Source organism: Cricetulus griseus, chromosome 7 (assembly GCF_003668045.3).
Source record: "Cricetulus griseus strain 17A/GY chromosome 7, alternate assembly CriGri-PICRH-1.0, whole genome shotgun sequence".
Lineage (NCBI taxonomy): Eukaryota > Metazoa > Chordata > Mammalia > Rodentia > Cricetidae > Cricetulus > Cricetulus griseus.
In genome coordinates, this window is record NC_048600.1 from 128,239,740 (window position 1) to 128,261,210 (window position 21,471).

General features: G+C 48.4%; 1 protein-coding gene across 2 annotated transcripts in view; it reads right to left on the bottom strand.

The window, feature by feature from the left end:
• Nucleotides 1-728: 728 nt before the first annotated feature.
• Nucleotides 729-21,471, bottom strand: part of Grb2 (growth factor receptor bound protein 2) — a 63,848-nt gene continuing 43,105 nt past the window's right edge. For both annotated transcript variants that reach the window (XM_027425682.2, XM_027425683.2), the window contains 4 exons: nt 12,497-12,594; nt 6,483-6,605; nt 3,028-3,196; nt 729-2,517 (listed from right to left, as the gene is read on the bottom strand). In XM_027425682.2, coding sequence (XP_027281483.1) covers nt 2,332-2,517; nt 3,028-3,196; nt 6,483-6,605; nt 12,497-12,594 — 576 coding nt within the window. In that variant the 3' untranslated portion in view covers nt 729-2,331. The remainder of the gene's footprint in view (nt 2,518-3,027; nt 3,197-6,482; nt 6,606-12,496; nt 12,595-21,471) is intronic.

Sequence of the window (21,471 nt, forward strand, 5' to 3'; positions counted from 1 at the left end):
GAGAATGGGGAAAACATCACGAAATCTGTGCCTCAACATGATTGCCTGAAGGCCAGTCATACCATTTCTCCTGATGCTAAACTCTGAAGCCACTGAGTGGAGACCCAGCTCAGAGACAGAGTGCTTGGCAAGTGCAAGGCTTCGGGTTCCCAGCCCCCAAACCAGGAAGGGGTCAAACTGATCAAGGACATAAATGGGGTGCAATGTCAGTTTCTGCCTTTTACTCTGATGACCTCATGTTGGGAACTTCTGCTTAGCTTCAGGGTAGTCTGCATGGAACCAGAGCCAGCAGAGGGGACAGGAGCACCGCCCTCTTGCTTATTAACTCACTGCAGGGGAGGGGTGGCACCCGGAAACTCCCTAGCTGTGATACCACAATGAGGTTGTTTGCTCAAAGTCATTTCTCTTTTGTTCAACTATTAACCCTTGCTTTAAGAGCCTTGTCTCACCCTAGAAGCAGCAGTCATAGTCAAGGGGTCTCAGCTACTTCCTCTGAGATCGGGAGGAGCCTTGTAAGCCCAGCTCTTGATCTAAACCAATTTCCAAATGATGAACTAATCACTTGTTCTGGGGCCACAGGGGCTAGATGTACCAGCCTGTGTTTAATCCCAGCATCCGTGAGGCAGAGGTAGGTGGAACACTGTGAATTCCAGGTCAGGCAGGGCAACAGTGAGAGACCCTGTCTAGAATATAAAGACGTCATCAGGGAGAAAAGAAGATGCACTGAGAAGAATTCATTGTATGTTTATTCACAGTTAATCACTACCTACCAAATCGCTATTCGCAGAAGTTAAGGGAGTAAGTACATAGGTCTTTTTATTTAAACACTGATCTTTAAATATATACACACAAAACTTAGTTCAGCAAGGCTTCATGATATACACCAATTCCAAAATAAAACAATCAAATGGCCCAGGTGTAACTCATTATTTCATTTTATCATCAGCAGGGAAAGAGGAAGCAAAACCAGGAGGGCAGGGACAGCTCCATTTGGAAGGCCGCCCCCAGGGCAGGGCTGAGTCCATCTCCCAACAGAGTCCAGGGGAGACCCCACCCCGAAGAGCCCAGCAGCCCAAGGACACTGCCAACTCCAAGGGAGACTAGGAGGAGCCTTGTTTTGCTGTGGGAAGGAGGCTAGGTGCAGAGATTGGTGTACAGAGGACTGGAAGCTCACAGGAGACAGACAAAGAGCTTTCTTTGCATGGGTTGTGCTCTTTCCCACCTCACACAGCTTCATGGGATGCGGCAGCAGAACAGCTGTGAACACACCAAGCCCCAACCCTGCTATCTGCGCTCTTGGGCAGGTTGGAAAATACACAATTGAGAGCAAGGACCTAATTCTAAGAGCAAGGACAACGAAAAGCCATACTCTCAGCTCCCACCCGAGTGCAGGCCTGTGACAGGGGAGGAAGGACAGCTTGGCTGCCACCTGCCCCTGTCTTCTGTGTTTGACACTCACTGGCTCCAGGCATGGAAAGGGCAGACCACAGCCAGGGAGCAGAGTCTTCCAAGACCTCTGGCCCCTCCAGACAGGCAATACCACGCTCTGCTTCTCCTGTTTCCTTTCTCTATCCTGTTTCCCCTGCCCTGAGAGGAAAATATTATACAGGATAGGAAAAGCTCTGGACTGTCTTTAACTTATATAAAAAAAAGTAAAAACACCACTCATAAAACACCCTTGAAATAAGAAAAAAGGCACTATGAAAAACAACATTTGAGCAACACCTGACGGGGAGACAGTGGGAGGAGGCGCAGGTCTGCAGTGACTCGGGGACCAGAGGTGGGTGGCGTGCCTCCTTCCCCTACAAAGTCCAACCTTGACGGGATGCTCCAGGCTTGGGCTGGAGGCAGATGCCCTCAGGCATCTCTGGCAGAAGCCCATTCACGGGCCCCAGGTGCCCTGGCCGCCCCTTGTGTGTGAAGAATATAGCTCTTTTAGTCCATTCATCTCCACAGACATTTTGCATAGAGAAAGTACCAGCCCACTTGGTTTCTTTTAGTATTGGCATCAGCTGGGACTATACGTGGCCTCAAACGTCATGCACTGAAGGACAGGAAAGAAAGGATGAGAAAAGGAGATAGGAGGGGAACAGGAGCAGCAGTGAGATTCTGTAATAAAAACTGTAATTCAATTCAATAGGTTAAGTTTTGGCATTATGAAATCAAACACCCCTTCCCACCCCCCAAAGTTTCAACCTAAGTGAGAGGGTCACCAGTAGGACCCAGCCAGATGTTCTGCACTCCCTCACAAGCTGTGACAGGCAGCATGTGGGTGCAATTCTTGTGAATGGTCTCAACTTTTCACTTTCTTTAAATAATCTCTTCTGCTTCTTAGACGTTCCGGTTCACTGGGGTGACGTAATTGCGGGGAAACATGCCGGTCTGCCCATGGCAGGCCCCCTTCCACCAGTTGGGATCTGAGTTATCCATGACATGGATGAAGTCTCCTCTGCGAAAGCCCAGCTCACCGTCTTCCTGGGGGTCAAAGTCAAACAGTGCCTGGACATACGTTGGCTGCTGCAAAAGACAAGCAGAGGACGAGAACGGCGTTCATTCCTCATGCTGCCAGCTGCCTTGTCAGCCACTGCTCACTGTCCACCCACTCCCAAGGCAGCCTCCCTCTAACTTCCTCCATCCCACCATCCCTCAATCCTAGCTGGGTTCAGAGTAATCCTTTACTGATATCCAAAACCCACTCGGGTACAAACACCTATGTCACTGACGATGGCCAATGGGCCTATTAAACTAGTGGGGGCGGCAACAACATAGGCTGTGCGCACCAGAGCTCTGCTAACAGGTGTAAAAATGTCTGTGTTCCAGTCACTTAGGTCCTACAAGTCAAAAGGCAGTTCTGACTGAAACCCCTGCTTGTAATTAAGCAAAGGACAGGGGTTCGAGCAGACAGCCCACCCGGGTCTGGAAGCACTTCTCCCTGGTGGCAAAACTACCTGACTGACAACTGCAGATCCTCAGTGTGGATGAAGGCAGCCTGGTGCACAGAGTGGTGCTGCGGAGGCCCTGGCTTACCTGTGGCACCTGCTCTATGTCCCGCAGGAATATCTGCTGGTTCCTGGACACTGACGTGGATCTGTGGTAGTCCACCAGTTCATTCAAAGAGTTAAATTTCACCACCCACAGGAAGTACTTCCCGGCCCCGTCTCGGAGCACCTTGAAGTGCTGGACATCATTTCCAAACCTGAGGATGGGAGGAGAATGGCATGAAGCAGCCAGCTGCAGGGCTGTCCTGAGGGTCCCTGGGGTGGCTTTGCAGAACTTGTGGACATGATAGCTGCACAGCAACCGAGTCTTCAGCTGGACAGAGTGGGGACTGTTCCGGGAGCCTCCCCTAGACCTCTCCTGACTGCTGGCCCCAGGAACAGTCTTCACGAGGGCAGTCCACCCACTAGTCTCACTCTGCAGACACCTGATGATCTACTCACACAGCCCAGTAATGAAGGTCCAAGCTTATCTGCTTTACAGGTAAAAAAGCCATGTGACATCCAAACCCTCGCTCAGGTTGGCTTTGAGCTCACTAACTGGCTAAGCAGGTCTAAAACTCATGGTGATCTCCTGACTCAGCCTCCCCAGGGCTGGGATGACATGTGTGCCACCAAAGCCATGCTTTCCATTGAGTTACTGCCATACTGTTTCTTTTTCAGGGTAACGAGAACCAAATATGAAGAAACAAACACTCTTATCAGTTGACAACAAGGCTAACAAGTGTGATTACTGATGCTGGCCGGATCACAGGGTCTGCCCTAGTGACACCTGGGCATGACAGTCACTCAGCCAGGACCTTGCTTCCTGATCACTGCCAAGCCTTCAAATCTTTTCCAGGAGTCTCTCCAGTTTAGGGCTTAAAAAAGGTGAAGGCATTCTGAAGACAATCCAGCAGGAGGCAGCACCGAGCTTCAAGCTAGGGGGGGCAGGACACTAGCGCTTCCTAACTAACACTCAGGGCAAATCTGAAACCAGATACACTGTTTCCCCTATGGACACACATTGCAGCAATATGAAATCATTTAAGTTATTTAAAATCCAGGAGTTATTTCTGCAGTTTCCACTTGATCTTGGTAACTGAAATGGAGGAAAGCAAGACCAAAGCAGTCAGACAACTTCATTATCACATTTTCACTTGGAAGCCAATGCGCTGGCGAAAGCAGAGGACTGCACATCCGAAGGCCTTGTCGAGGGCCCTTCTGGGTTTGCACCTGGCTTCCGGAGAGTGCAGGTCACTGACTGCCAGGGTCACTTCTACCACGGCCTTTTAACCAGACTCTGACATCTCGAAACCAGTGCACCATCTCCGAGATTGAGGCCGTGTGAAGCCCTTGGTTCTGTGAAGATGCCTGTGTTAAAGGCAGTATTTCATACTCTCTCTCTCTGCCCACCTCTCCGTGTGCACGTGTGCCAGCATGTGTGTGGAAACCGAAGTCAATGATGGAAGTCTCTGCCATATTCTCTCAGAACCAGCAGCTCACTGATTAGGCCAGGCTAGCTGGCCTCCTGGCTCCAGGGATACCTGTCTCTCTTTTACCCCAGCTTTTACACGATGGGTCCTAACTCGGGCCCTCATGTTTGTGAGGTAGGTACTCTATCCTCCCCCTTATTTTATTCCTAAAGTGATAGCACATTAACTTTTTTTAAAGTTTAATTTTTAAAGTTTTATTTATTTATTTATTTATTGGGGGGGGGGAGAGTTTGTGGCTTTGGAGGCTTGTCCTGGAACTAGCTCTCGTAGACCTCACACACACTGGGCTAGGTCTCCATCCCTTACAAGACTTCCTTTGATGGAAGGGAACAGCTTGGCCTTAAGGGCATCTTCAGGAAACGCACAGAGCAGGGTCTGTTGCTACCCACTGGTTGGTTACTTCTTTCTCCTTCCTAAGCTGTTTTACTGCTACTAGGGGCAGCAGAGGCCAAAAAAGCAGATGACACACAAGCTGCTGAAGCATAAAATGGTAATTCTACAAGCCCAGCTCCACATGCTGTCAGAGCCATCCGCACATGTGTCTGGCCAGGAGCTTCAAGCCAGGTGGCGCTCGCCTTCAGTCCCAGCGCTCAGGAGGCAGAGGCGGGTGGATCTCTTTGAGTTCAAGGCCAGCCTGCCTGGCTCACAGATCACATGACTTCCAGGACAGCCAGGGCTGTTACACAGAGAAACCCTGTCTGGAAAAACCAAACCAAACAAACAAAAAGACCTTCAAAAGTCCTGGTTGCAAGAGGAAACTATTCTTACACTGAGTTTGAAAAAAAAAAAAAAAATACTGCAAGCCAGCTGTGGCAGTCCACGCCTTTAATTCCAGCACTCGGGAGGCAGAGGCAGGTGAATCCCTGAGTTTGAGGCCATTTAGACAAAAAGCATAACTTTGTTCTGGTGCCTAGATTGGAGGCCTGATATTCCTACTACACAAAAGTGAAGGCAGGAAGATGGAAAGTTCAAGGCCAGTCAGGCAATTCATTCATTCATTCATTCATTCATTCATTCATTCATTCATTCGCCATGATGCTAGTTAACAGAACCCTGAAACCCACACCTGCTACACCCAGTTCCCAGCGTGGGCAATGGAGCAAGACCTTGGTCAGTGCGTTTAAAAGACAACGGCAGGACTGGTGGGGTGGCCCAGTGAGCAGAGGCGCTTGTGCACAAACCTGACAATTTGGGTTTAAACCTCAGATCCCTCAGGGCAGCAGTCTGTCCTCTCATGTCCCCGGGGATGGGGTTAGAGGCACCAGGTTCCCCCAGCCCTTTATGGATAAAGAATGAGGGGATGTACCTACTCACGCCTGTCATCACAGCACTCAGGAGCTCAGCCGAGACAGGCAGAGCACCGTCAATTAATTTGAGGACAGCCTCTGCTATATAGCAACTTCCAGGATAGCCTGAGGTAAGAGTCTGTGTTGGAAAGAAATGACTGAAAAGACTCTGGGGGTGGGGCTTTTGCAGTAACATGTTAGCTAGAAAAGGATGACCCCCCCCCCAAAAAAGATGACCAGTCAGACATCATGGAAAATCAGGATCTCACTATATAACTCAGTCTGGCCTGGAACCCACCGAGATCTACCTGTCTTTGCCTCCCAAGTGTGAGATAAAGGCACGTGACACCTTGCATGTCTAAGTCCTATCTAGATTTTTGACAGGGAATCCCACCTACTCACAGAAACATTTTCAAGAGACATGAAAAGCCTCAGATAGCATCTGGTCCAGGTGAGCAACAGGAGCTGAGATGACATGTGTTATTTATTCTGCCTGAGTGGCAGCAACTATACTGAAGGCAGGACCAGGGACCCAGGGACCAGGGACAGGGACAGGGACCAGGGCTGGTAGGGAGTAGGAAACCGGCTATGAGTGACATCAGTTCCTGAAGGTTCATGAAAAACACTAGGATTTCCATGGAAAGATTTGTTAACATCTTCCCACAGCCTTACATTTCAGTCAATGGCAGCAGGTTTCTGTGGACACTCCAGCAGGAAATACTTACTTGACAGACAGGGAGAAGTCCCCAGGGGCACTCTCGCTCTCTCGGATTAGGAAGGCCCCATCATGCCTCTGTTTGCTAAGCATTTCTTCTGCCTTGGCTCTGGGGATTTTGCCAAAAAACCACCTAAGGAAGGAAGGCAATCCAGTCAACATCTGCTTCCCCACAAAGAAACTGGGCTGTCCAGCCTCACACGTAAATACGAGATCTCTTTGCTGGTGGAAGCTACTCTTCACAAGCTGGTCTCCTGCCTAAGGCTCACCAGGCCTGCTCTGGCTCAGTGCCTTCCAGAGAGATGAGCTGAGCTTTGAAGCAGCTCCACCCACTCCACTCTCTAGATCAAGACTCAAGGAAGGCACCGGTGCAGGCCACTCTTCAGACGAGACGATCCCCAATGTGCCACCTGAAGTCAGGTTTCTGAAGCCAAAGACAACCCTGCCCCAAATTCATCAGAAGGGCACTCAGGAAAGCCCTGCCGCACCTGCCACGTGGGGTGGGGGGGAGGATGGACTGGACTCGGGACCGCACAGAGTCTTGTCAAGCCTGAGTGCAGGAGGGGACTTGGAAGGACTAGAAGCTGGAGGCAGGGCTGCTTCTGCTGAAGCACAAAGGGAGGCTTAGTTGGTGAGAAAGTAGACAGGGTATGGGTGCCAGCACTCCTCTCCAGCCTCAGGACAGGCTCAGGGTGCAGCTTTCCCAGCCCCTGGGAAAAGCCCTGAAGGGAGACAGAGCATGGGGGTGGAGGACACACTGCTCAGTGACAGGATACTTGCATTGAGTATCAGCCTCACATAAAAGCCCAAACAAACAAAAACCAAACCACAGGATCAGGAACATCAGAAGTTACTACACACAGAGCTGGGCAGCGGTGGTGCAGGCCTTTAATCCGAGTGCTGGGATTAGAAGTGGCCACACCGCTACTGCCTGTCTCCTAATTGGAACTTTACAAAATAGATGTGTCAAGAATAAAAAGGCTGAGTGTGTGATGCACAGCTGTAATCCTAGCCATGGGGAGGAAGAGGAAGGAGGAATAGTGTAACTTCAAGGCTGGTCTGGGTCTCATTCCAAAAACCTGTCTCAAAAACTAAAACAGAAGGAAACATTAGTTTGAGAACCATTTTATGAACCAAAAATTTCTTGTCTATCTGCACCTGGTTCCAGCACACGGGGTCGGGAGACCCCATACAGCAGGAGGAACAGCACTCAGCATTCAGTCAGAGACTCTACTTTCACAGGCTTTTATAAACCCAATAAGCTTCTCTAAAAGTATTCCTGTTTGCAGTGCTGGAGGCAGAAGTCAGGGCCTTGTGCGTGCGGGGCTGGTCCCCTCTAGCACTGAGCTAGACCGAGCCTGACGGGTCCTTTTAATGGTGATATTTATGTATAACGGCATGCCTACAGACAAACGTTCTGCTAGTCTTTAAAAAGACTGGTCTGTACTACCCTAGAAATAGCAAGCAGGAAAGCCAAGGGGGGGTGGGGGATGTATTTTCCAGGGTATTATTTATAGCACGCCATAGGCTCCGCCCACATGTACTTACTATGAAGAGTGTGTGGATCTGTCGGCCTTCACAGGTGGCTGGCACTCTATTGTATGTACTACCTCTACAAACAAAGGGGAGCAGGGCTGGCCTCTGGCACACCACACTGTGGTGTCACACTAAGCACCAGGTACACTGGGCTACTTGGCGGCCTGTAAGTCACAGAGGCAGGCGCTGGGGACCAGCAGCCCCCAGCACTATCAGAGACTTGGAGAGAGACTTTTGAATGTTTAGTTCCTTCTGCAGAGCTCAGGCGGAGGGGGAGGGGCTGGGACTTTCCTCCCTCCCGCCAGTGCAAGGCGCCCAGCAGACCATGCTGATGTAGGTGGGTAGGAAGTTATTTAAAGTTATTTAAAGGACCAAGGGTTTGATCCCAGGCCCCCCCTGCAGGTTAAGGGTTGCGCCTCTGGCCCTTTCCTTCTTCCACTTCTTCCCCCAACCCCAAGAGATGGTAAGCAGGCATACCACCACGCAAACTCTCATGAGAGTGGCTCTCCTGTCAGTGGCAGTACCTACAGACTTTCCTTCCACAGGAGGGTGGCTCTATCTTTAACAACCTGATTGAAAAATGCCTGTGTTACCAGACCATCTGGAGGGCGCAGACCACGGCAATTTGCACCCAGGAGGCGCTGGTTCTGATCCAGCACAGCTGTCAGGAATCCACAGCTCTCAGGCTATCTTGCTATGCAAGCCCAGGCTGGCCTTCCCTTTCTTTAATTTCAGTTAGTGTGTGAGTGTGAGTGCTCGGGTACTCGCCACCTATAACCCCATGGTGCACCCGTGGAGGTCAGGGGGCAGCTTCTGAGAGTCACTTCTGCCCTGGGATCTGGGATTGAATTTGCGCTGTTGTCAGGTTTGTCAGCCCCTGGGCAGCCCTGCATTTGTGATCTGCCTACTTTAGTCTCTGGAATGTTGGGAAATACAAGTACACACCACCACACCCATCCTTCTCCTCTCTACTCTAGTGCTGGGAATCAACACCTCGTGAGTTTGAGGCAATGCTCTACCATGAAACCATGTGCCTTTGCAGTTTTTATTTTTAAAATTAATATTTTTAAGGCACTAGGGGTGGATTCCAGGGCCTTGTGCATATAAAGTGAGCCCGGCCTTAATGGGCCACGAAAGCACAAACTTTAGGGGAGCTTGGCATTGTCCAGTGATGAATGTTTGCCTACTATTCAATTCCCAGGATAAAAGAAAAGAGGGGGAGGGTGGGAAGGAAAAAAAAAAAAAGAGTTGTGTGTGTAGAGGTGGCTAACTGTTTAAGAACATCTAATGTTCTTTTAGAGGACCTGGGTTCAGTTCCCAGCACCCACATTAGTGGCTCACAACCACCTATAACCCCAGTTCCAGAGGATCAATGCCTCTTTTTGATGTCTGTGGGCTCACATACATACACTCAAACACAGACATATAAAAGAAACACACAATTTACTTTTTTTTTTTTTTTTTGAGACAGGGTTTCTCTGTACTGTTTTGGAGCCTGTCCTGGAACTCGATTGGTAGACCAGGCTGGCCTCGAACTCACAGAGATCCGACAGCCTCTTGCCTCCCAGGTGCTGGGATTAAAGGCGGGGGCGCCACCAACGGCCGGCCACACTCCTTCAATACAAACTCTCGGGAGGCAAAGGCAAGAGGATCTCTCTACAGAGAGAGTTCCAGGGCAGTCAGGGCTACACAGAGAAACCCTGTGGTGATATATTGTTTATGATTTATTAAAGCCACTGGAGATCAAAATACCAAAGCAGCCACCCTGGTTAGCTACAGATTGAGGATTCATGGAGACAGGATTGCCATTTCAGCTTGGTAGAGGTAAAATCTACTGGCTTGGCTGCTTTGCTTCTCTAGTCTTCAGCTTGAGGCTTGAACCCTAATACCAGTCTCTGGGTCTACAAAGCAGGCTTACTAACACCACAGGAATCAGATGTAAGAAGTTCATGTTGAAGTTTCAGAACTTCAGTTTACCCCACTCAAGCCTGCCTTTCAGTAACCTGGGCCAGCTGTACTGCACACTGGGCCCCAATCTTAGGTTACAGGATCTCAGGCAAGAGGCATTCTCAGCCACGGACAGAGGTCCAGGAATCTAATGTGCATATGCCATTTATTTGAAGGTTTAGCATTTAGATTTCTTCATTAAGGCTTTAAGCCTAAATAGCAGCAAAAAAATTTTAATGAACCACTCTGTACAAAAAAGCAAGGTAGGCAGGACAGTGATGGAGCATACCTTTCATCTCAGCATTCAGGGTGCAGAGACAGGAGGGTCTCTGTAAGATGGAGGTCAGCCTGATCTACAGAGTGAGTTCCAGGACAGCCAGGACTACACAGAGAAACCCAGTCTCCAAAAAACCAAACCAAACCAACCAACCAAACAAAAAAAGCCCAAACCTCCAAAAACCAAAAAACAAGGTACAAGTTACAGTGGAATATAAAAGCAGAAGCCTAGTCTAATTCTCCAAGGGACCTAAAATCTTTTGGGTAGAAACTAAACTCACATACTTGCCCAAGAAACAAAAGCAAGAAAACTATACAAATGAGACCTTTCTTCATCTTGTAAGTCACCCCATGGAATGTCTAAACATTCTGAGGTGCTTGGCTGTTCTTGAGGTAAAAGACGTTTCCTTGGGGCTTCTTTCTCTCTTTTTCTTTCCTGGTAGCATCAACTTCCTTGTGGTCGCCCGCAAGCAATCAAACTCTGCATCTCTAGGTTAAGGCTGCCTGGACATTATCTCTAAGAGCTTCCCAGGACAGTGTGGGGATTTATTTCATCAAGGGGCAGGTTAACTGCAGATCACACCTTCTCATTATCCCATTATCTTGTTGGGGGCACATGACAACACTCCATAAGAACTCACTGACCAAGGCGTGAGCTAAGCTGACAGCTTTGTGGAGAAGAAAAAAAAAAAAAAATCAACTTTTGAGATGAGACTCAGGATTTGGTCCTTTGTGGTGTTTGGCCCAGTTACTATCAGTCACTTGCAAGGACCACGTGCATGGGAGCAAGCTGGTTCATGGCTCTATGTTTCCCTTCCCTTTCTTTCCTTCCACTGTGAAGCCTTTACAGTGAGCGCCACATTCATAAGTTACCAGCACTGGAGCAAAAACACCAGAGGCCTTCATAATTTACAGAGTGAAAAAGAACCAGTCAGATGACCCTTCTGGCTCCATGACGTGTGTGAGAGGGTGTCTCCAATTCAATGTGATGTCTGCTGTAGTACTGGGGGGAGAAAATGGTGATCTCGGGAAGAGGGGCCACTGGACTGTTCGAGGTGGGGCCAGGCGCCCAGCAGTCTCACGCTTAGCATTAAGCCAACAGAACCCCCGGCAGCACTGTAGTCTGAGTTTTGAGAGCCTGGGCTCCTCTGACTTACGAGGTATGCAAATGACTGCTCTTGCGTGTATCATAAACAGACCCGGGACTCTGCCACGATACACAACAGTAAGAAAGACTGGTAGGTAGGGGTTTGGAAGAAAACTAAGAATGCTCATTGCAGGGGATGGACGGCATGGAGGAAGTCAGCCCTCAATGCTCCTGCAGCCTGGAAGAGAACTATCTCCTTCTTTCTGAAATGGGAACTCTGCATGGAAAAGCAAACGTTTAGGACAATGAGGATACCATCCCATGGGTCATCAAATGCACCAGCAAGAAACCATATGGTAAGAACTCTGTGTAAAACTCAAAACATAAGAAATCATGAGATGCATTGGGCCATAAAGGTCTCAATGAAAATTAGGAACTTGTATTTAAAAGAAAAAAAAAAAAGTTTGACTCTCAGAGATTCCAGACAGCAAGCAGCCTTACCCCCGTTACTACACGCTGGTGGTTAATAAGAAAACTCACTAAGCACTGCCTTAGGCCACCCCTGCAGAGCTCGGCCATCTTTTCTTTCTAGTTGGTTGTCTAAGATAGGGTCTTGGTGTGTACAGGCTGGCTCTGAGATCTCTAAGTAGCTCCGGCTGACCTTGGGCTTACAAGTCTCTTGCTTCAGCCTTCCAAATCCTGGGGTCACAGACATGCACCGCCATGCCTGGCTAATGGTTTTTACTTTGTTTGTACTTTTAGTTTTTGAGATAATGTCTCAGTGTGCATTTCTGGTTGGCTGTGTACTGGCTGTGACTCACCTGCCTGCCTTCCAAGTGCTGGGATCACAGGTATGCACCATGACACCTTACTGTGGGCTCCATTTTGAATTTAACAACAGTATTTGATAGCCTGGCATGGTGGTACATGCCTGTAACCCCAGAACTCTGGAAGGCTGAGGCAGGATGTACATATGATATGACCATCTCACCAAACCAAATTAACCTAGGCACAATGGTACACACCTTTAAATTTAGAACTAGAAGGACAAAGGTCTCTGTGAGGTCAGCCTCATTACAGAGCAGTCAAGGCTACACTGAGACCCTGCTCCAGCCCCAACAATCCAATTTGAAACCAGTTCTTAGGACAAGCAGGTGAGAACTTGGAGTCCAACTTACGGATGTGGTTTCATTTCTATGTAGTTCTTGGGAATGAAGCCATCCTTCCCATTGAGCTCTGCCTTATACCAGTTCTGATCACACTCTTCATTCAAAACCTGGAAAAGGACAAGAGGGGGGAAAAAATCATCAATTTTCCCCCGTTGTAAGTGCAGCCATAGACAGTTACGTCTTCTAGGGTTGTGGAAAGCTTATTCAGGCATCAGAATTCTTTTAACTTCAACAGCCAGCATTGTACGTTAAACTATAAAAGTTACAGAAAAAAGAAAACTCTGGGCAATGCAAGTTCAGGCTTCTTTTTCAACACCTAGAATTAACCCTTCAGTGGGAAGGCAGAAGGAATGATGGCATAACCAACCAGTACTTTCTTAAGGAGATTCTCTAGGAGACAGAGGCACTGGCAGCGGAGAGCACAGAGACCCAGCAGGCTGCAGTCTGGGAGAGAAAAGCAATGTTCTCTGCAAGCCAACCACCAAACTCCCAATGCTGGGTTCCCCTACCAAGCAGCTCATCGGGACAAGCGAGGGGCCGGTGTATAGGAAACTATTCTAATGACCAGGCAGGCAAATCCTACATCTCTGTGTTGAGGTCGGGCACCCTGGAAGTAGACCAACCAACACAATCAGACCCAAGACTCAGAGCAAATTCAACAAAAGGCAGAGGTTATAAAGCTAGTGAAATATTTATATATAACGAAAAGTCTCCTGTAGCCTAGGTTAGGCTGTCACTCGGTGGCTGGGATGACTCTGAATTTCTGAACCTGCCGCCTCTACCTCCCATGTGCTATAATCACAAGCATGTGTGTGGGCTGTTTTGATTGGCTTTTTAGATTGGGTCTCACTTTGTAGACCAAGCTGGTTAGAACTCACTGTGTAACCAGAGCAGATTGGTCAGAACTCTCAATCCTCTACCTCCCGAGTTGCAGGCTTACAGGTGTGTCCCCCACCATGCTGGCATTAACAAAGAAAATGCAGCCGGATGGTGGTGGTGCCCACCTTTAATCCCGGCACTCAGGAGGCAGAGGCAGGCAGATCTCTGTGAGTTTGAGACCAGCCTGGTCTACAAGAGTGAGTTCCAGGACAACCTCCAAAGCTACACAGAGAAACCCTGCCTCAAAAAACTCTAAAAGAAAGAAAGAAATTAAGGAAAGAAAACACAGAAGTATAGTGGCCTCTACCTCTAATTCTAGCAATGAGAACAGAAGCAGGAGATTTGCTCAAGGTTTTGAGGTCTACATGGGTACACAGTGAGACCTTGTCTCCAAAAGGGACAGAGGAAGAGAAAATACAGAAGTGAGCTCAATTCCAAAATGGGGGAAGCAAAGGAAATGCTGACTAAAACGGTGGTTAGTCTACAGTGTGCAGTGACGTTCCGAAAGGAAGCTGGTAAGATTGTTTTTACAAAGGGATATTGAGATGCTGAACAGCAGTCAAGTTAGAAATCAGAAAGCTCTAACATGGCTGATGCTTGCATGTTGACATTTGAAAGTGACACAGAACATCAAACAGGGCAACCATCTCTCAGCTGCAACAGAGACAACGCAAATCTCAACAAAGCCGCCAAGCCCAGAGCTCCACCATGCTGCTGCCTCTCCGCCTTGCTGGCCAGCCCCTAGCCACAGGCATAGTCACTGGCTTTAGGTGTGTGTCAATGTGGGCCATGTGTGGTGGCTCACGCCTTTGATCTAGCACTCAGGAGGTAGAGGCGGCCGGATCTCTGAGTTTGAGGTCAGCCTGGTTTATAGAGTTCCAGGCAAGTCAGGGCTACATAAGACCTTGTGTCCTCGCCCCCAACCAAAAACAAAAAAACAAAAAACAAAAAACAAAACAAACAAACAAACAAACAAACAAAAACAGCCAATGGGGCCAATTTTGCAAAAGCTAATAAATTAACAGTAAGCACTCAACTCAATGAAGCAGCCTCAAATTCTCAAGAGGCTCATATACCCATAGAGTAGGAAGGACAGATTTCTATTTGTTTTGTTTTTATGAGCTGGGGGTTTATAGCTTAGGCTAGCCTTGAACTGTGAACCTCAGGCTGGTCTAAGACTAAGGGCAATCTCCTTGGGTCAGCCTCCTGTATACTGGAATTAGAGGCATAAACTCCCATACCAAATTTAAAATGGTTTTATTTATTTTTTTCCTCCTTAAACATCTGTGGGCTGGCAAGATGGCTCAGTGGGTGAGAGTGATTGCCATGCAAGCCTGATGAGTTGGAGCTCCAGAACCCAAAGCAGAAAGAGAGAACTGACTATGTTTAACACCAGCACTTGGGAGACAGAGGAGGGTAGATCTCCATGAGTTGAAGGCCAGCCTGGTCTACAGTTCCAGGACAGCCAGATTTGCAGAGAAACCCTGTCTCAAAAAACAATACAAAACAAAAAAGTAATAGGGACTGGACAGGTGGCACAGAGCACCTGGTTCTCTTGCAGAGGACCCAGGTTTGATTCCCAGCATCCACGCAGGGCAGCTCACATACTGCCTGTAACTCCAGTTCCGGGGGATCTGACACACTCTTCTAGCTTCCAAGAGAGGCCACATACACGCAGGCACAAACGCAAAATAGTCTTTAGGAAATCATCCACACTTTATTAAAGATCGTGATGGTATACTGTGTAGGACACACATAATTTAAAAGCCTTCATTAGCAAACACTGACCTGTGCAGAGGCCACAGAGGCACTCTGTTGCTCACAGGCACACTGAGGACAGGGGGTTGGGACAAGAGGCTCCTCATCCACAGTGCCCATCTTTGAAGCACAGAGCTCTCAAGAGCCCACTAGGGGAGGCCCTGCTTTCTTTTCTTTTTTTAAGTTGCTTAAGGCCAGTACTGTTATCAACCAAAAATAAGGGCTTCAAAAAAAAATGTGGCCTCCCAAGTGTCTTGTGAAAGACGACCCTCGAGTAATGACAGAGCAGTCAGCAGGCTTGGGCAAGAGCTGCTGGGGGTGCACTCCCCACACTCCACCCCCTCCGGAGTTCGTGGAAAGCAGATGAGCCAGGCAGACAAGGCAGTGGCTGTGACCTATTTGTGCAACAGAAAAGAGGGGCCAGTTTGACTGTACCCAGTGGCCTTGTAGAAAACAGACATCGTGACATGCCAGGAGTCCCGGAAGCTGCAAGTTCTCACTGCCATCTTTACCAAGACAGGGGCCACCCCCCTAAGAATATCCCTCCCTCTGTCAATGCAGGAGCCAACATGGGAACTCCATGTGTGGAGACAATTTACAGCCATGGTTTTCTATGGCACCAAACCATCCCCTGGTGTTATTACACCTTTGTCTCCCAGATGGCAGGAAAATTTGATGCCTGGCAATGAATGGCTACAATTTCAGTTATCTGGGAATGCCAGGCAGCCGTGGTGCTGCTGTGTCTGCACTCTAGAACGTAACAGCAGGCTGGTTACCTGCTCTGTGAATAAAACAGTTTTCACGGGGAAGCCCAACACCACAGTAACATAAATTAAACTTTTTTGGGCTGGAAAGATGACTCAGTGGTTATGAGCACTAGCTGTTCTCCCAGAGGACCTGTGTTCAATTCCCAGCACCCACACCCACCTGTAACTCCAGTTCAAGGGGATTCAGTGCCCTCTTCTAGAGTCTGCTGTCACCAGGTATAAATGTCATGCACAGACATACATGCAGGCAAAACACTCTTCAACATGAGAGGGAGGGGAGTGGAGGGAGGGAGCACGAGAGCGCTCATTTAAAAGAAAACACGCATGCGCACTTAAGTGTAGTGGCATTAGCAGCCAGAAGGCACTGGACCCTCTGCAGCTGCAATCACAGGCAGTTGTGAGTTGCCCAACGTGGGTGCTGGGAACCAAACTTAGATGCTCTGAAAGAGCAATACAGCCATGCTCTTCGGAGCTGAGCCATCTCTCCAGCCTACCAAATCAACTTTGGTTTGCTTTTCGAGACAGGGTCTTACATAGTCCTGGTTGCTTGGAACTCACGTAGACTAGGCTGGCCATGAAAAAGGCATGTGCCACCATGCCGAGCTCCAAATTAGCTTTTTCTTTTTCGAGATAGGGTTTCTCTGTGGCTTTGGAGGCTGCTCTGGAACTAGCTCTTGTAGACCAGGCTGGCCGCGAACTCACAGAGATCCTCATGCCTCTGCCTCCTGAGAGCAGGGATTAAAGGCATGTACCACCACTGCTTGACCCCAAAGTAACTTTTATCTAAAAGTTTGAACAAACAAACTAGCAAAGGCTACAAAAGTGAACATGATTTTAAAGTGGAGTGACGGCTGCCCAAGGCACTCGACATACAGGTGCCCCAGAGTCTGTTTCTAGCTGCCCATTCATACCCCTCACAGATAAAGTCCAGGGCTTGTTCTGAGCCCTGAGAATGAGGAAGCTGTTGGAAACCGTTTCTGTCACCCCTTCCTGAAGAAGGCACTTAGAGATTGCTCATCTGTCACCTCCTCTCAACAGGCCACCTAAGCAACCCATAGTCAGCTCCACTTTGCCTACTCCAAGAAATCTCTGCAGCCAGCACCCACAGCTGCATTTCTCTCTGGCCTTTCCGCACTGCTTTGAGTTGTGACTCGGTAGCTACACAGCCCACACCCTCCACACGAACAGCACTTTGGTTCCTCGGAAGCCCACTGATCAAGAGATGAGGCTTTAAAAGGAAGAAGAGCCAGTTCCAGTGAAGGGTTCCCCTCTCCCCTTTCAGAGACTGTTAGCCCCAATCAGGAAGATGCTTCAGGAGAGGCCGGCCACAGGGTGGGATCAGGGACGCTGTGGTGTCCCCTCCTACTGCTATTTATTTAGGTGTTGTCTGGGGAAATTCAGTTATGACACATGAATTCTGCTGTGTATGACACCTCAATCAAAACTGATGTGTGGCAGAAGGCTCTTGGGGTTCGAGGCTAGCCTGGTCTACAGAATGAGTTACAGGACAGCTAGAGCTACAGAGAAACCCTGTCTCAAAAAACCAAAACAAAACCAAAAAACCAAATACCATTTAAACTCTCAATCTATAAAAACTAAAAATATAATGTACAGCTAGTCCTTGAATTGCAGAATTTTTACACCAGAAGCTCCATCCAGCAACCAAGAGAATACTGAAATGCTACCATGACGTCTAGAGACACTTGTACATTGAGCGCATGTGTGCACACATTTGCTTTCACTCAGACAGGTGGAGGCCAGGAGGGAATCAGTGTCTTCCTCCATCATCTGTCACCTTACTCCTTTAAGACAGGGTCTCCCACTGAATCTTGGCTACGCTGGCTGGCAGGTCAGCAAGCCCCTGATCTTACTGTTACCACTGACCATGCCGAATCTTTTATGTGGGATTTGAACTCAGGTCCTTAAGCTTGCATAGCAAGTGTTCTGACTCACTGAACCATCACCCCAGCCTATATATGTATCATATACTTTGAGCAGACGAAAATAAATACACTTTTTGAAGGTTTGAACCCTTAAAAGCAAACTCGATTGGCCCCTCACAAGGTAAAGGTCTGAGAGCTATTTGAAGTTAGTTCCTGCCAGTTTGCTGTCACTTGCTTCCCGGCGCGCTGCCTGCACGGGGACCGACTCGGGCTGAGCCACACTCCTCACTGCCAGCACTTTGAGTAATTCCCTTGCCATCACCACGTCCATCTGTTGCAGGTTTTGCTCGGCATGAGAATCATCTTGGCTAAGCTGCCTGCCATCCTGTGTGCCAAGCCATGAAAAACACCCACAACGCAGATAAGCCATTATGAACCTTTCTGTTTTTCTTTCTTTCCTCTTTACCACTCTTCTTTTTTTCCTGGAGGCAGAGTCTTGCTATGTACCACACACAGGCTTTGAACTCCAGATCCTGCTGTCTCTGTCCTAGGTGCTGGGCTTAAAAGCTCAGGTAGAATCCACAACACCTTGGCTCACAATTATGAACTTAGAGATACTGGGTAAGGAAGGTTCCTGGTTCCACAGTCTCCATCTGCTTACTAAACACACAAAGGTCAGCAGCACCTCTCATCTGCCCTCATCTGCAGGGCACCATTCTGAATGGCTCAGGGTAGATGTAGCAAGGCCACAGCTCAGTGAGAACATGCTGAGCCATGTCCCAGTCAGGACAGGACTTTATGCAATTAAAAATAAAAACAAACAAACAACCCTATTCTGAGCTTGGTGTTGATAAAATTGCATGTACCTATGGAGGTTTTTCTCCATAAACTATGTTGTTATATTAAACATTTTGTTTTGTTTTTTCCAGACTGTATTTCTCATGTAACAGCCCTGGCTGTCCTAGAACTAGCTGTGTAGGCCATGCTGGCCTCTTACTCAAGAGATCTGCCCGCCTCTGCCTCCTGAGTGCCAGGATTAAAGGGTGCACCTCCACTGTCTGGATTGGATCAATCTTATGTTTCACCTTGTATCTCTCCAAATTAACCCTTAGCTAGGCAAACCAGTTAACTCACCAACCTCTAAGCACACAGCACCCCTATATCTTTTCCTGTGGTGTGGTTTCCTCTTCCAGTCAGCTCTTTCCAGATTCATTTCTGAGCTCATAAAACATTAGCTACCCTTCTCTCTCACCTTAGTTTTAAGCAGTTAGTGGAGGATTAGTCAGTAACCCTTAGAACATCTCACTCACCAGTACTTGGTGTGTGTTGGCAGGCCATGGCCGCTCCCAAACCAACCTGCCAGTGTCCTGAAGCTAGCTCAACACCCAATGCTTAACTGGGGTTCTTCTCAGAATGGCTTGCGATGTATTCTGAGACGTAAGCTTTGTTCTGAGAGTTGCCCACAGGAGCAGAGCAAGCGGGACCCGTAGATCACAGAGAATGGTATCCTCTTCATTAGTTGACAAGAAACAAGAATCTCTTTTCTGGGGAATGGGGTGAAGGGGTTTTGAGATAGAGTCTTGCTATGTAGCCCAGGCTGGCCCGGAACTCACTATGACATTCCTGCCTCATCGCTCAAGTGCAGGGACACAGGGCTCTGTGAATCACCACAGCCAGCAGGGTCCTAGGAAGAGGACAGACAGATCCCCCTGAATTTGTTCTAAAGAAGGGGAGGCAAAATAAAGGAAGAAACAGAGTCAGGTAATCAGTCTGCCTGTCACTCCCAAATGGCCACTGTGTACCTCAAAATGGGAGGACGAATGGAATCGTGTCATAAGGCTGCTGTGTGCACTGTCTCTAAAACGGAAAGATTTCAAGATGGAGATGTGAGCATGGGAGGGCCTCGTGACCATGATGAGGGCGAGGGAGGCGAAGCTTTGAGTGGCTTAGGAGAGAGATGGAGGTGTCGGTTTCTAACACAAGTCTAATGCTTCCTGGAAACCTGAGGGTGCCATCTTCCCGCTGCATGTGTAACCTGTGACTGGGTTGTGCTTTTTTGCTGTACTTTGTTTTTCAGTGCCCGGGCATTGCACAGGCTGGGCGAGTGATCTGTCTCGGTGCCTCATCCCCACTCCATGCAGGTTTATTTTTATAGCTGCAATTCTCCCAACAACATTTCTCAGTAATAGTCTGGAAGGCTTGGAGTTTTTTATTCTTTCACTGAATTGCAACAAGACAAACGTGCTCCCACCCTCAAAAGCTATCACATTAGGGGTCCAGGACCACATTGGCATCTCTGAAATGCAGAGCCAATTTAGGAAGCTCAAAGACAGCCAGGAGGTGGCGCTCCCCTTTAATCCCAGCCCTCAGGAGGCAGAGGCAGGCAGATCTCTGTGAGTTCGAGACCAGCCTGGTCTACAGAGCAAGTTCCAGGACAGCTTCCAAAGCTACACACAAGGAAACCCTGACTTGAAAAACCAAGGGAAACAAACAACAAAAACTAAAACCAAGAAGAAGATCAAAGATGTCAGAAGTTGAACAATTGAGAAGAGTCACCATTGTTACAAGAAGATCACTGAGAAAGTGGACACCAGGTCCTGCTATCCCCCAGAGTAATGATCATCAACTTCAGACCAGACAGAAGGGAGAAGAAGTGAGGGTTTGAACACAGGGTCTCCCTCTCCTCAGTTGTGTAGCTGGCTAGCTGTGTGTGTGTTGGGTTAGGACACGGATAACACATTTCTGCTGCCAGCATGCAATCCCCTTTAACTCTGAGCTGTCTGGATGGTTCCTGTGTCACTCACTCTTGGGGGCTCCCTTATGCAGATTTTATATAAAGAAATGTAAAAGGGTTTTAGGCCCCTCCCCCATTAGTTCCTTCTTGCAGTGACCTGCCTCAGACAGTCCCAGGGCCTCTCTTTCATAGCTGCTGAGCACAAAGGCCCTGCTGACCTTCCATCTGTGTTTTAGGGTATCGTTAAAATAAACCTAACAGAAAAAAAGAAAAAGGTCACCAAATCACAGGGTATCGAGGAGTATTTCTTTCTCTGAGAAAGTTTAGTCCTGAAATCTAAACTGCTATTTCCCCAGTTCCTCCTGGCTCAGTTGTCACTTAGAAGGGGTGCCGTTGGAACTTGACAAAACAGGAAAATGGCTCACATTACATGATGTTGGTCCACGCAGACCAGTCTGCAGACAGTGAAACCCAAAGTCAGACAATTAACACAGGATAGACTTTTTACAACGGGGCACAAAAGGGTTTCCACTCAAAGCAAATGTCTTTGGTGGTGGGTTGTTTTGTTTTTTAAACCCTGAAAGGCTGGTTACTCAAGCAGGATGGCTCTCAAAATGTCACAATGGGGGAACAGGGGGAAGAAAGCAACACACAGACACACCAGGGAGTTTAAGACGACAGACAAAATGTACACTAGGAACACCCAGGGGCTGGACTACAGCTCAGTGACTGGCTGAACAGCATGCTCCAGGCCCTGCATTCAATCCCCAGCCCTAGACAACTTCAATGCCACCATAGTGCCAGCCGGACCTAGGAGACCAGAAACAAAGGGAACCCTCCCAGGGTTCCAGAGTCAGACAAACTCCAGGTGCACCAGGTAGGTGGGTGTCCAATGGGTGCCATGGCTAGGGCTAAACACCAAGGAAGATCATATATCCTGGCTTAAGAGATATTAGGAAAACT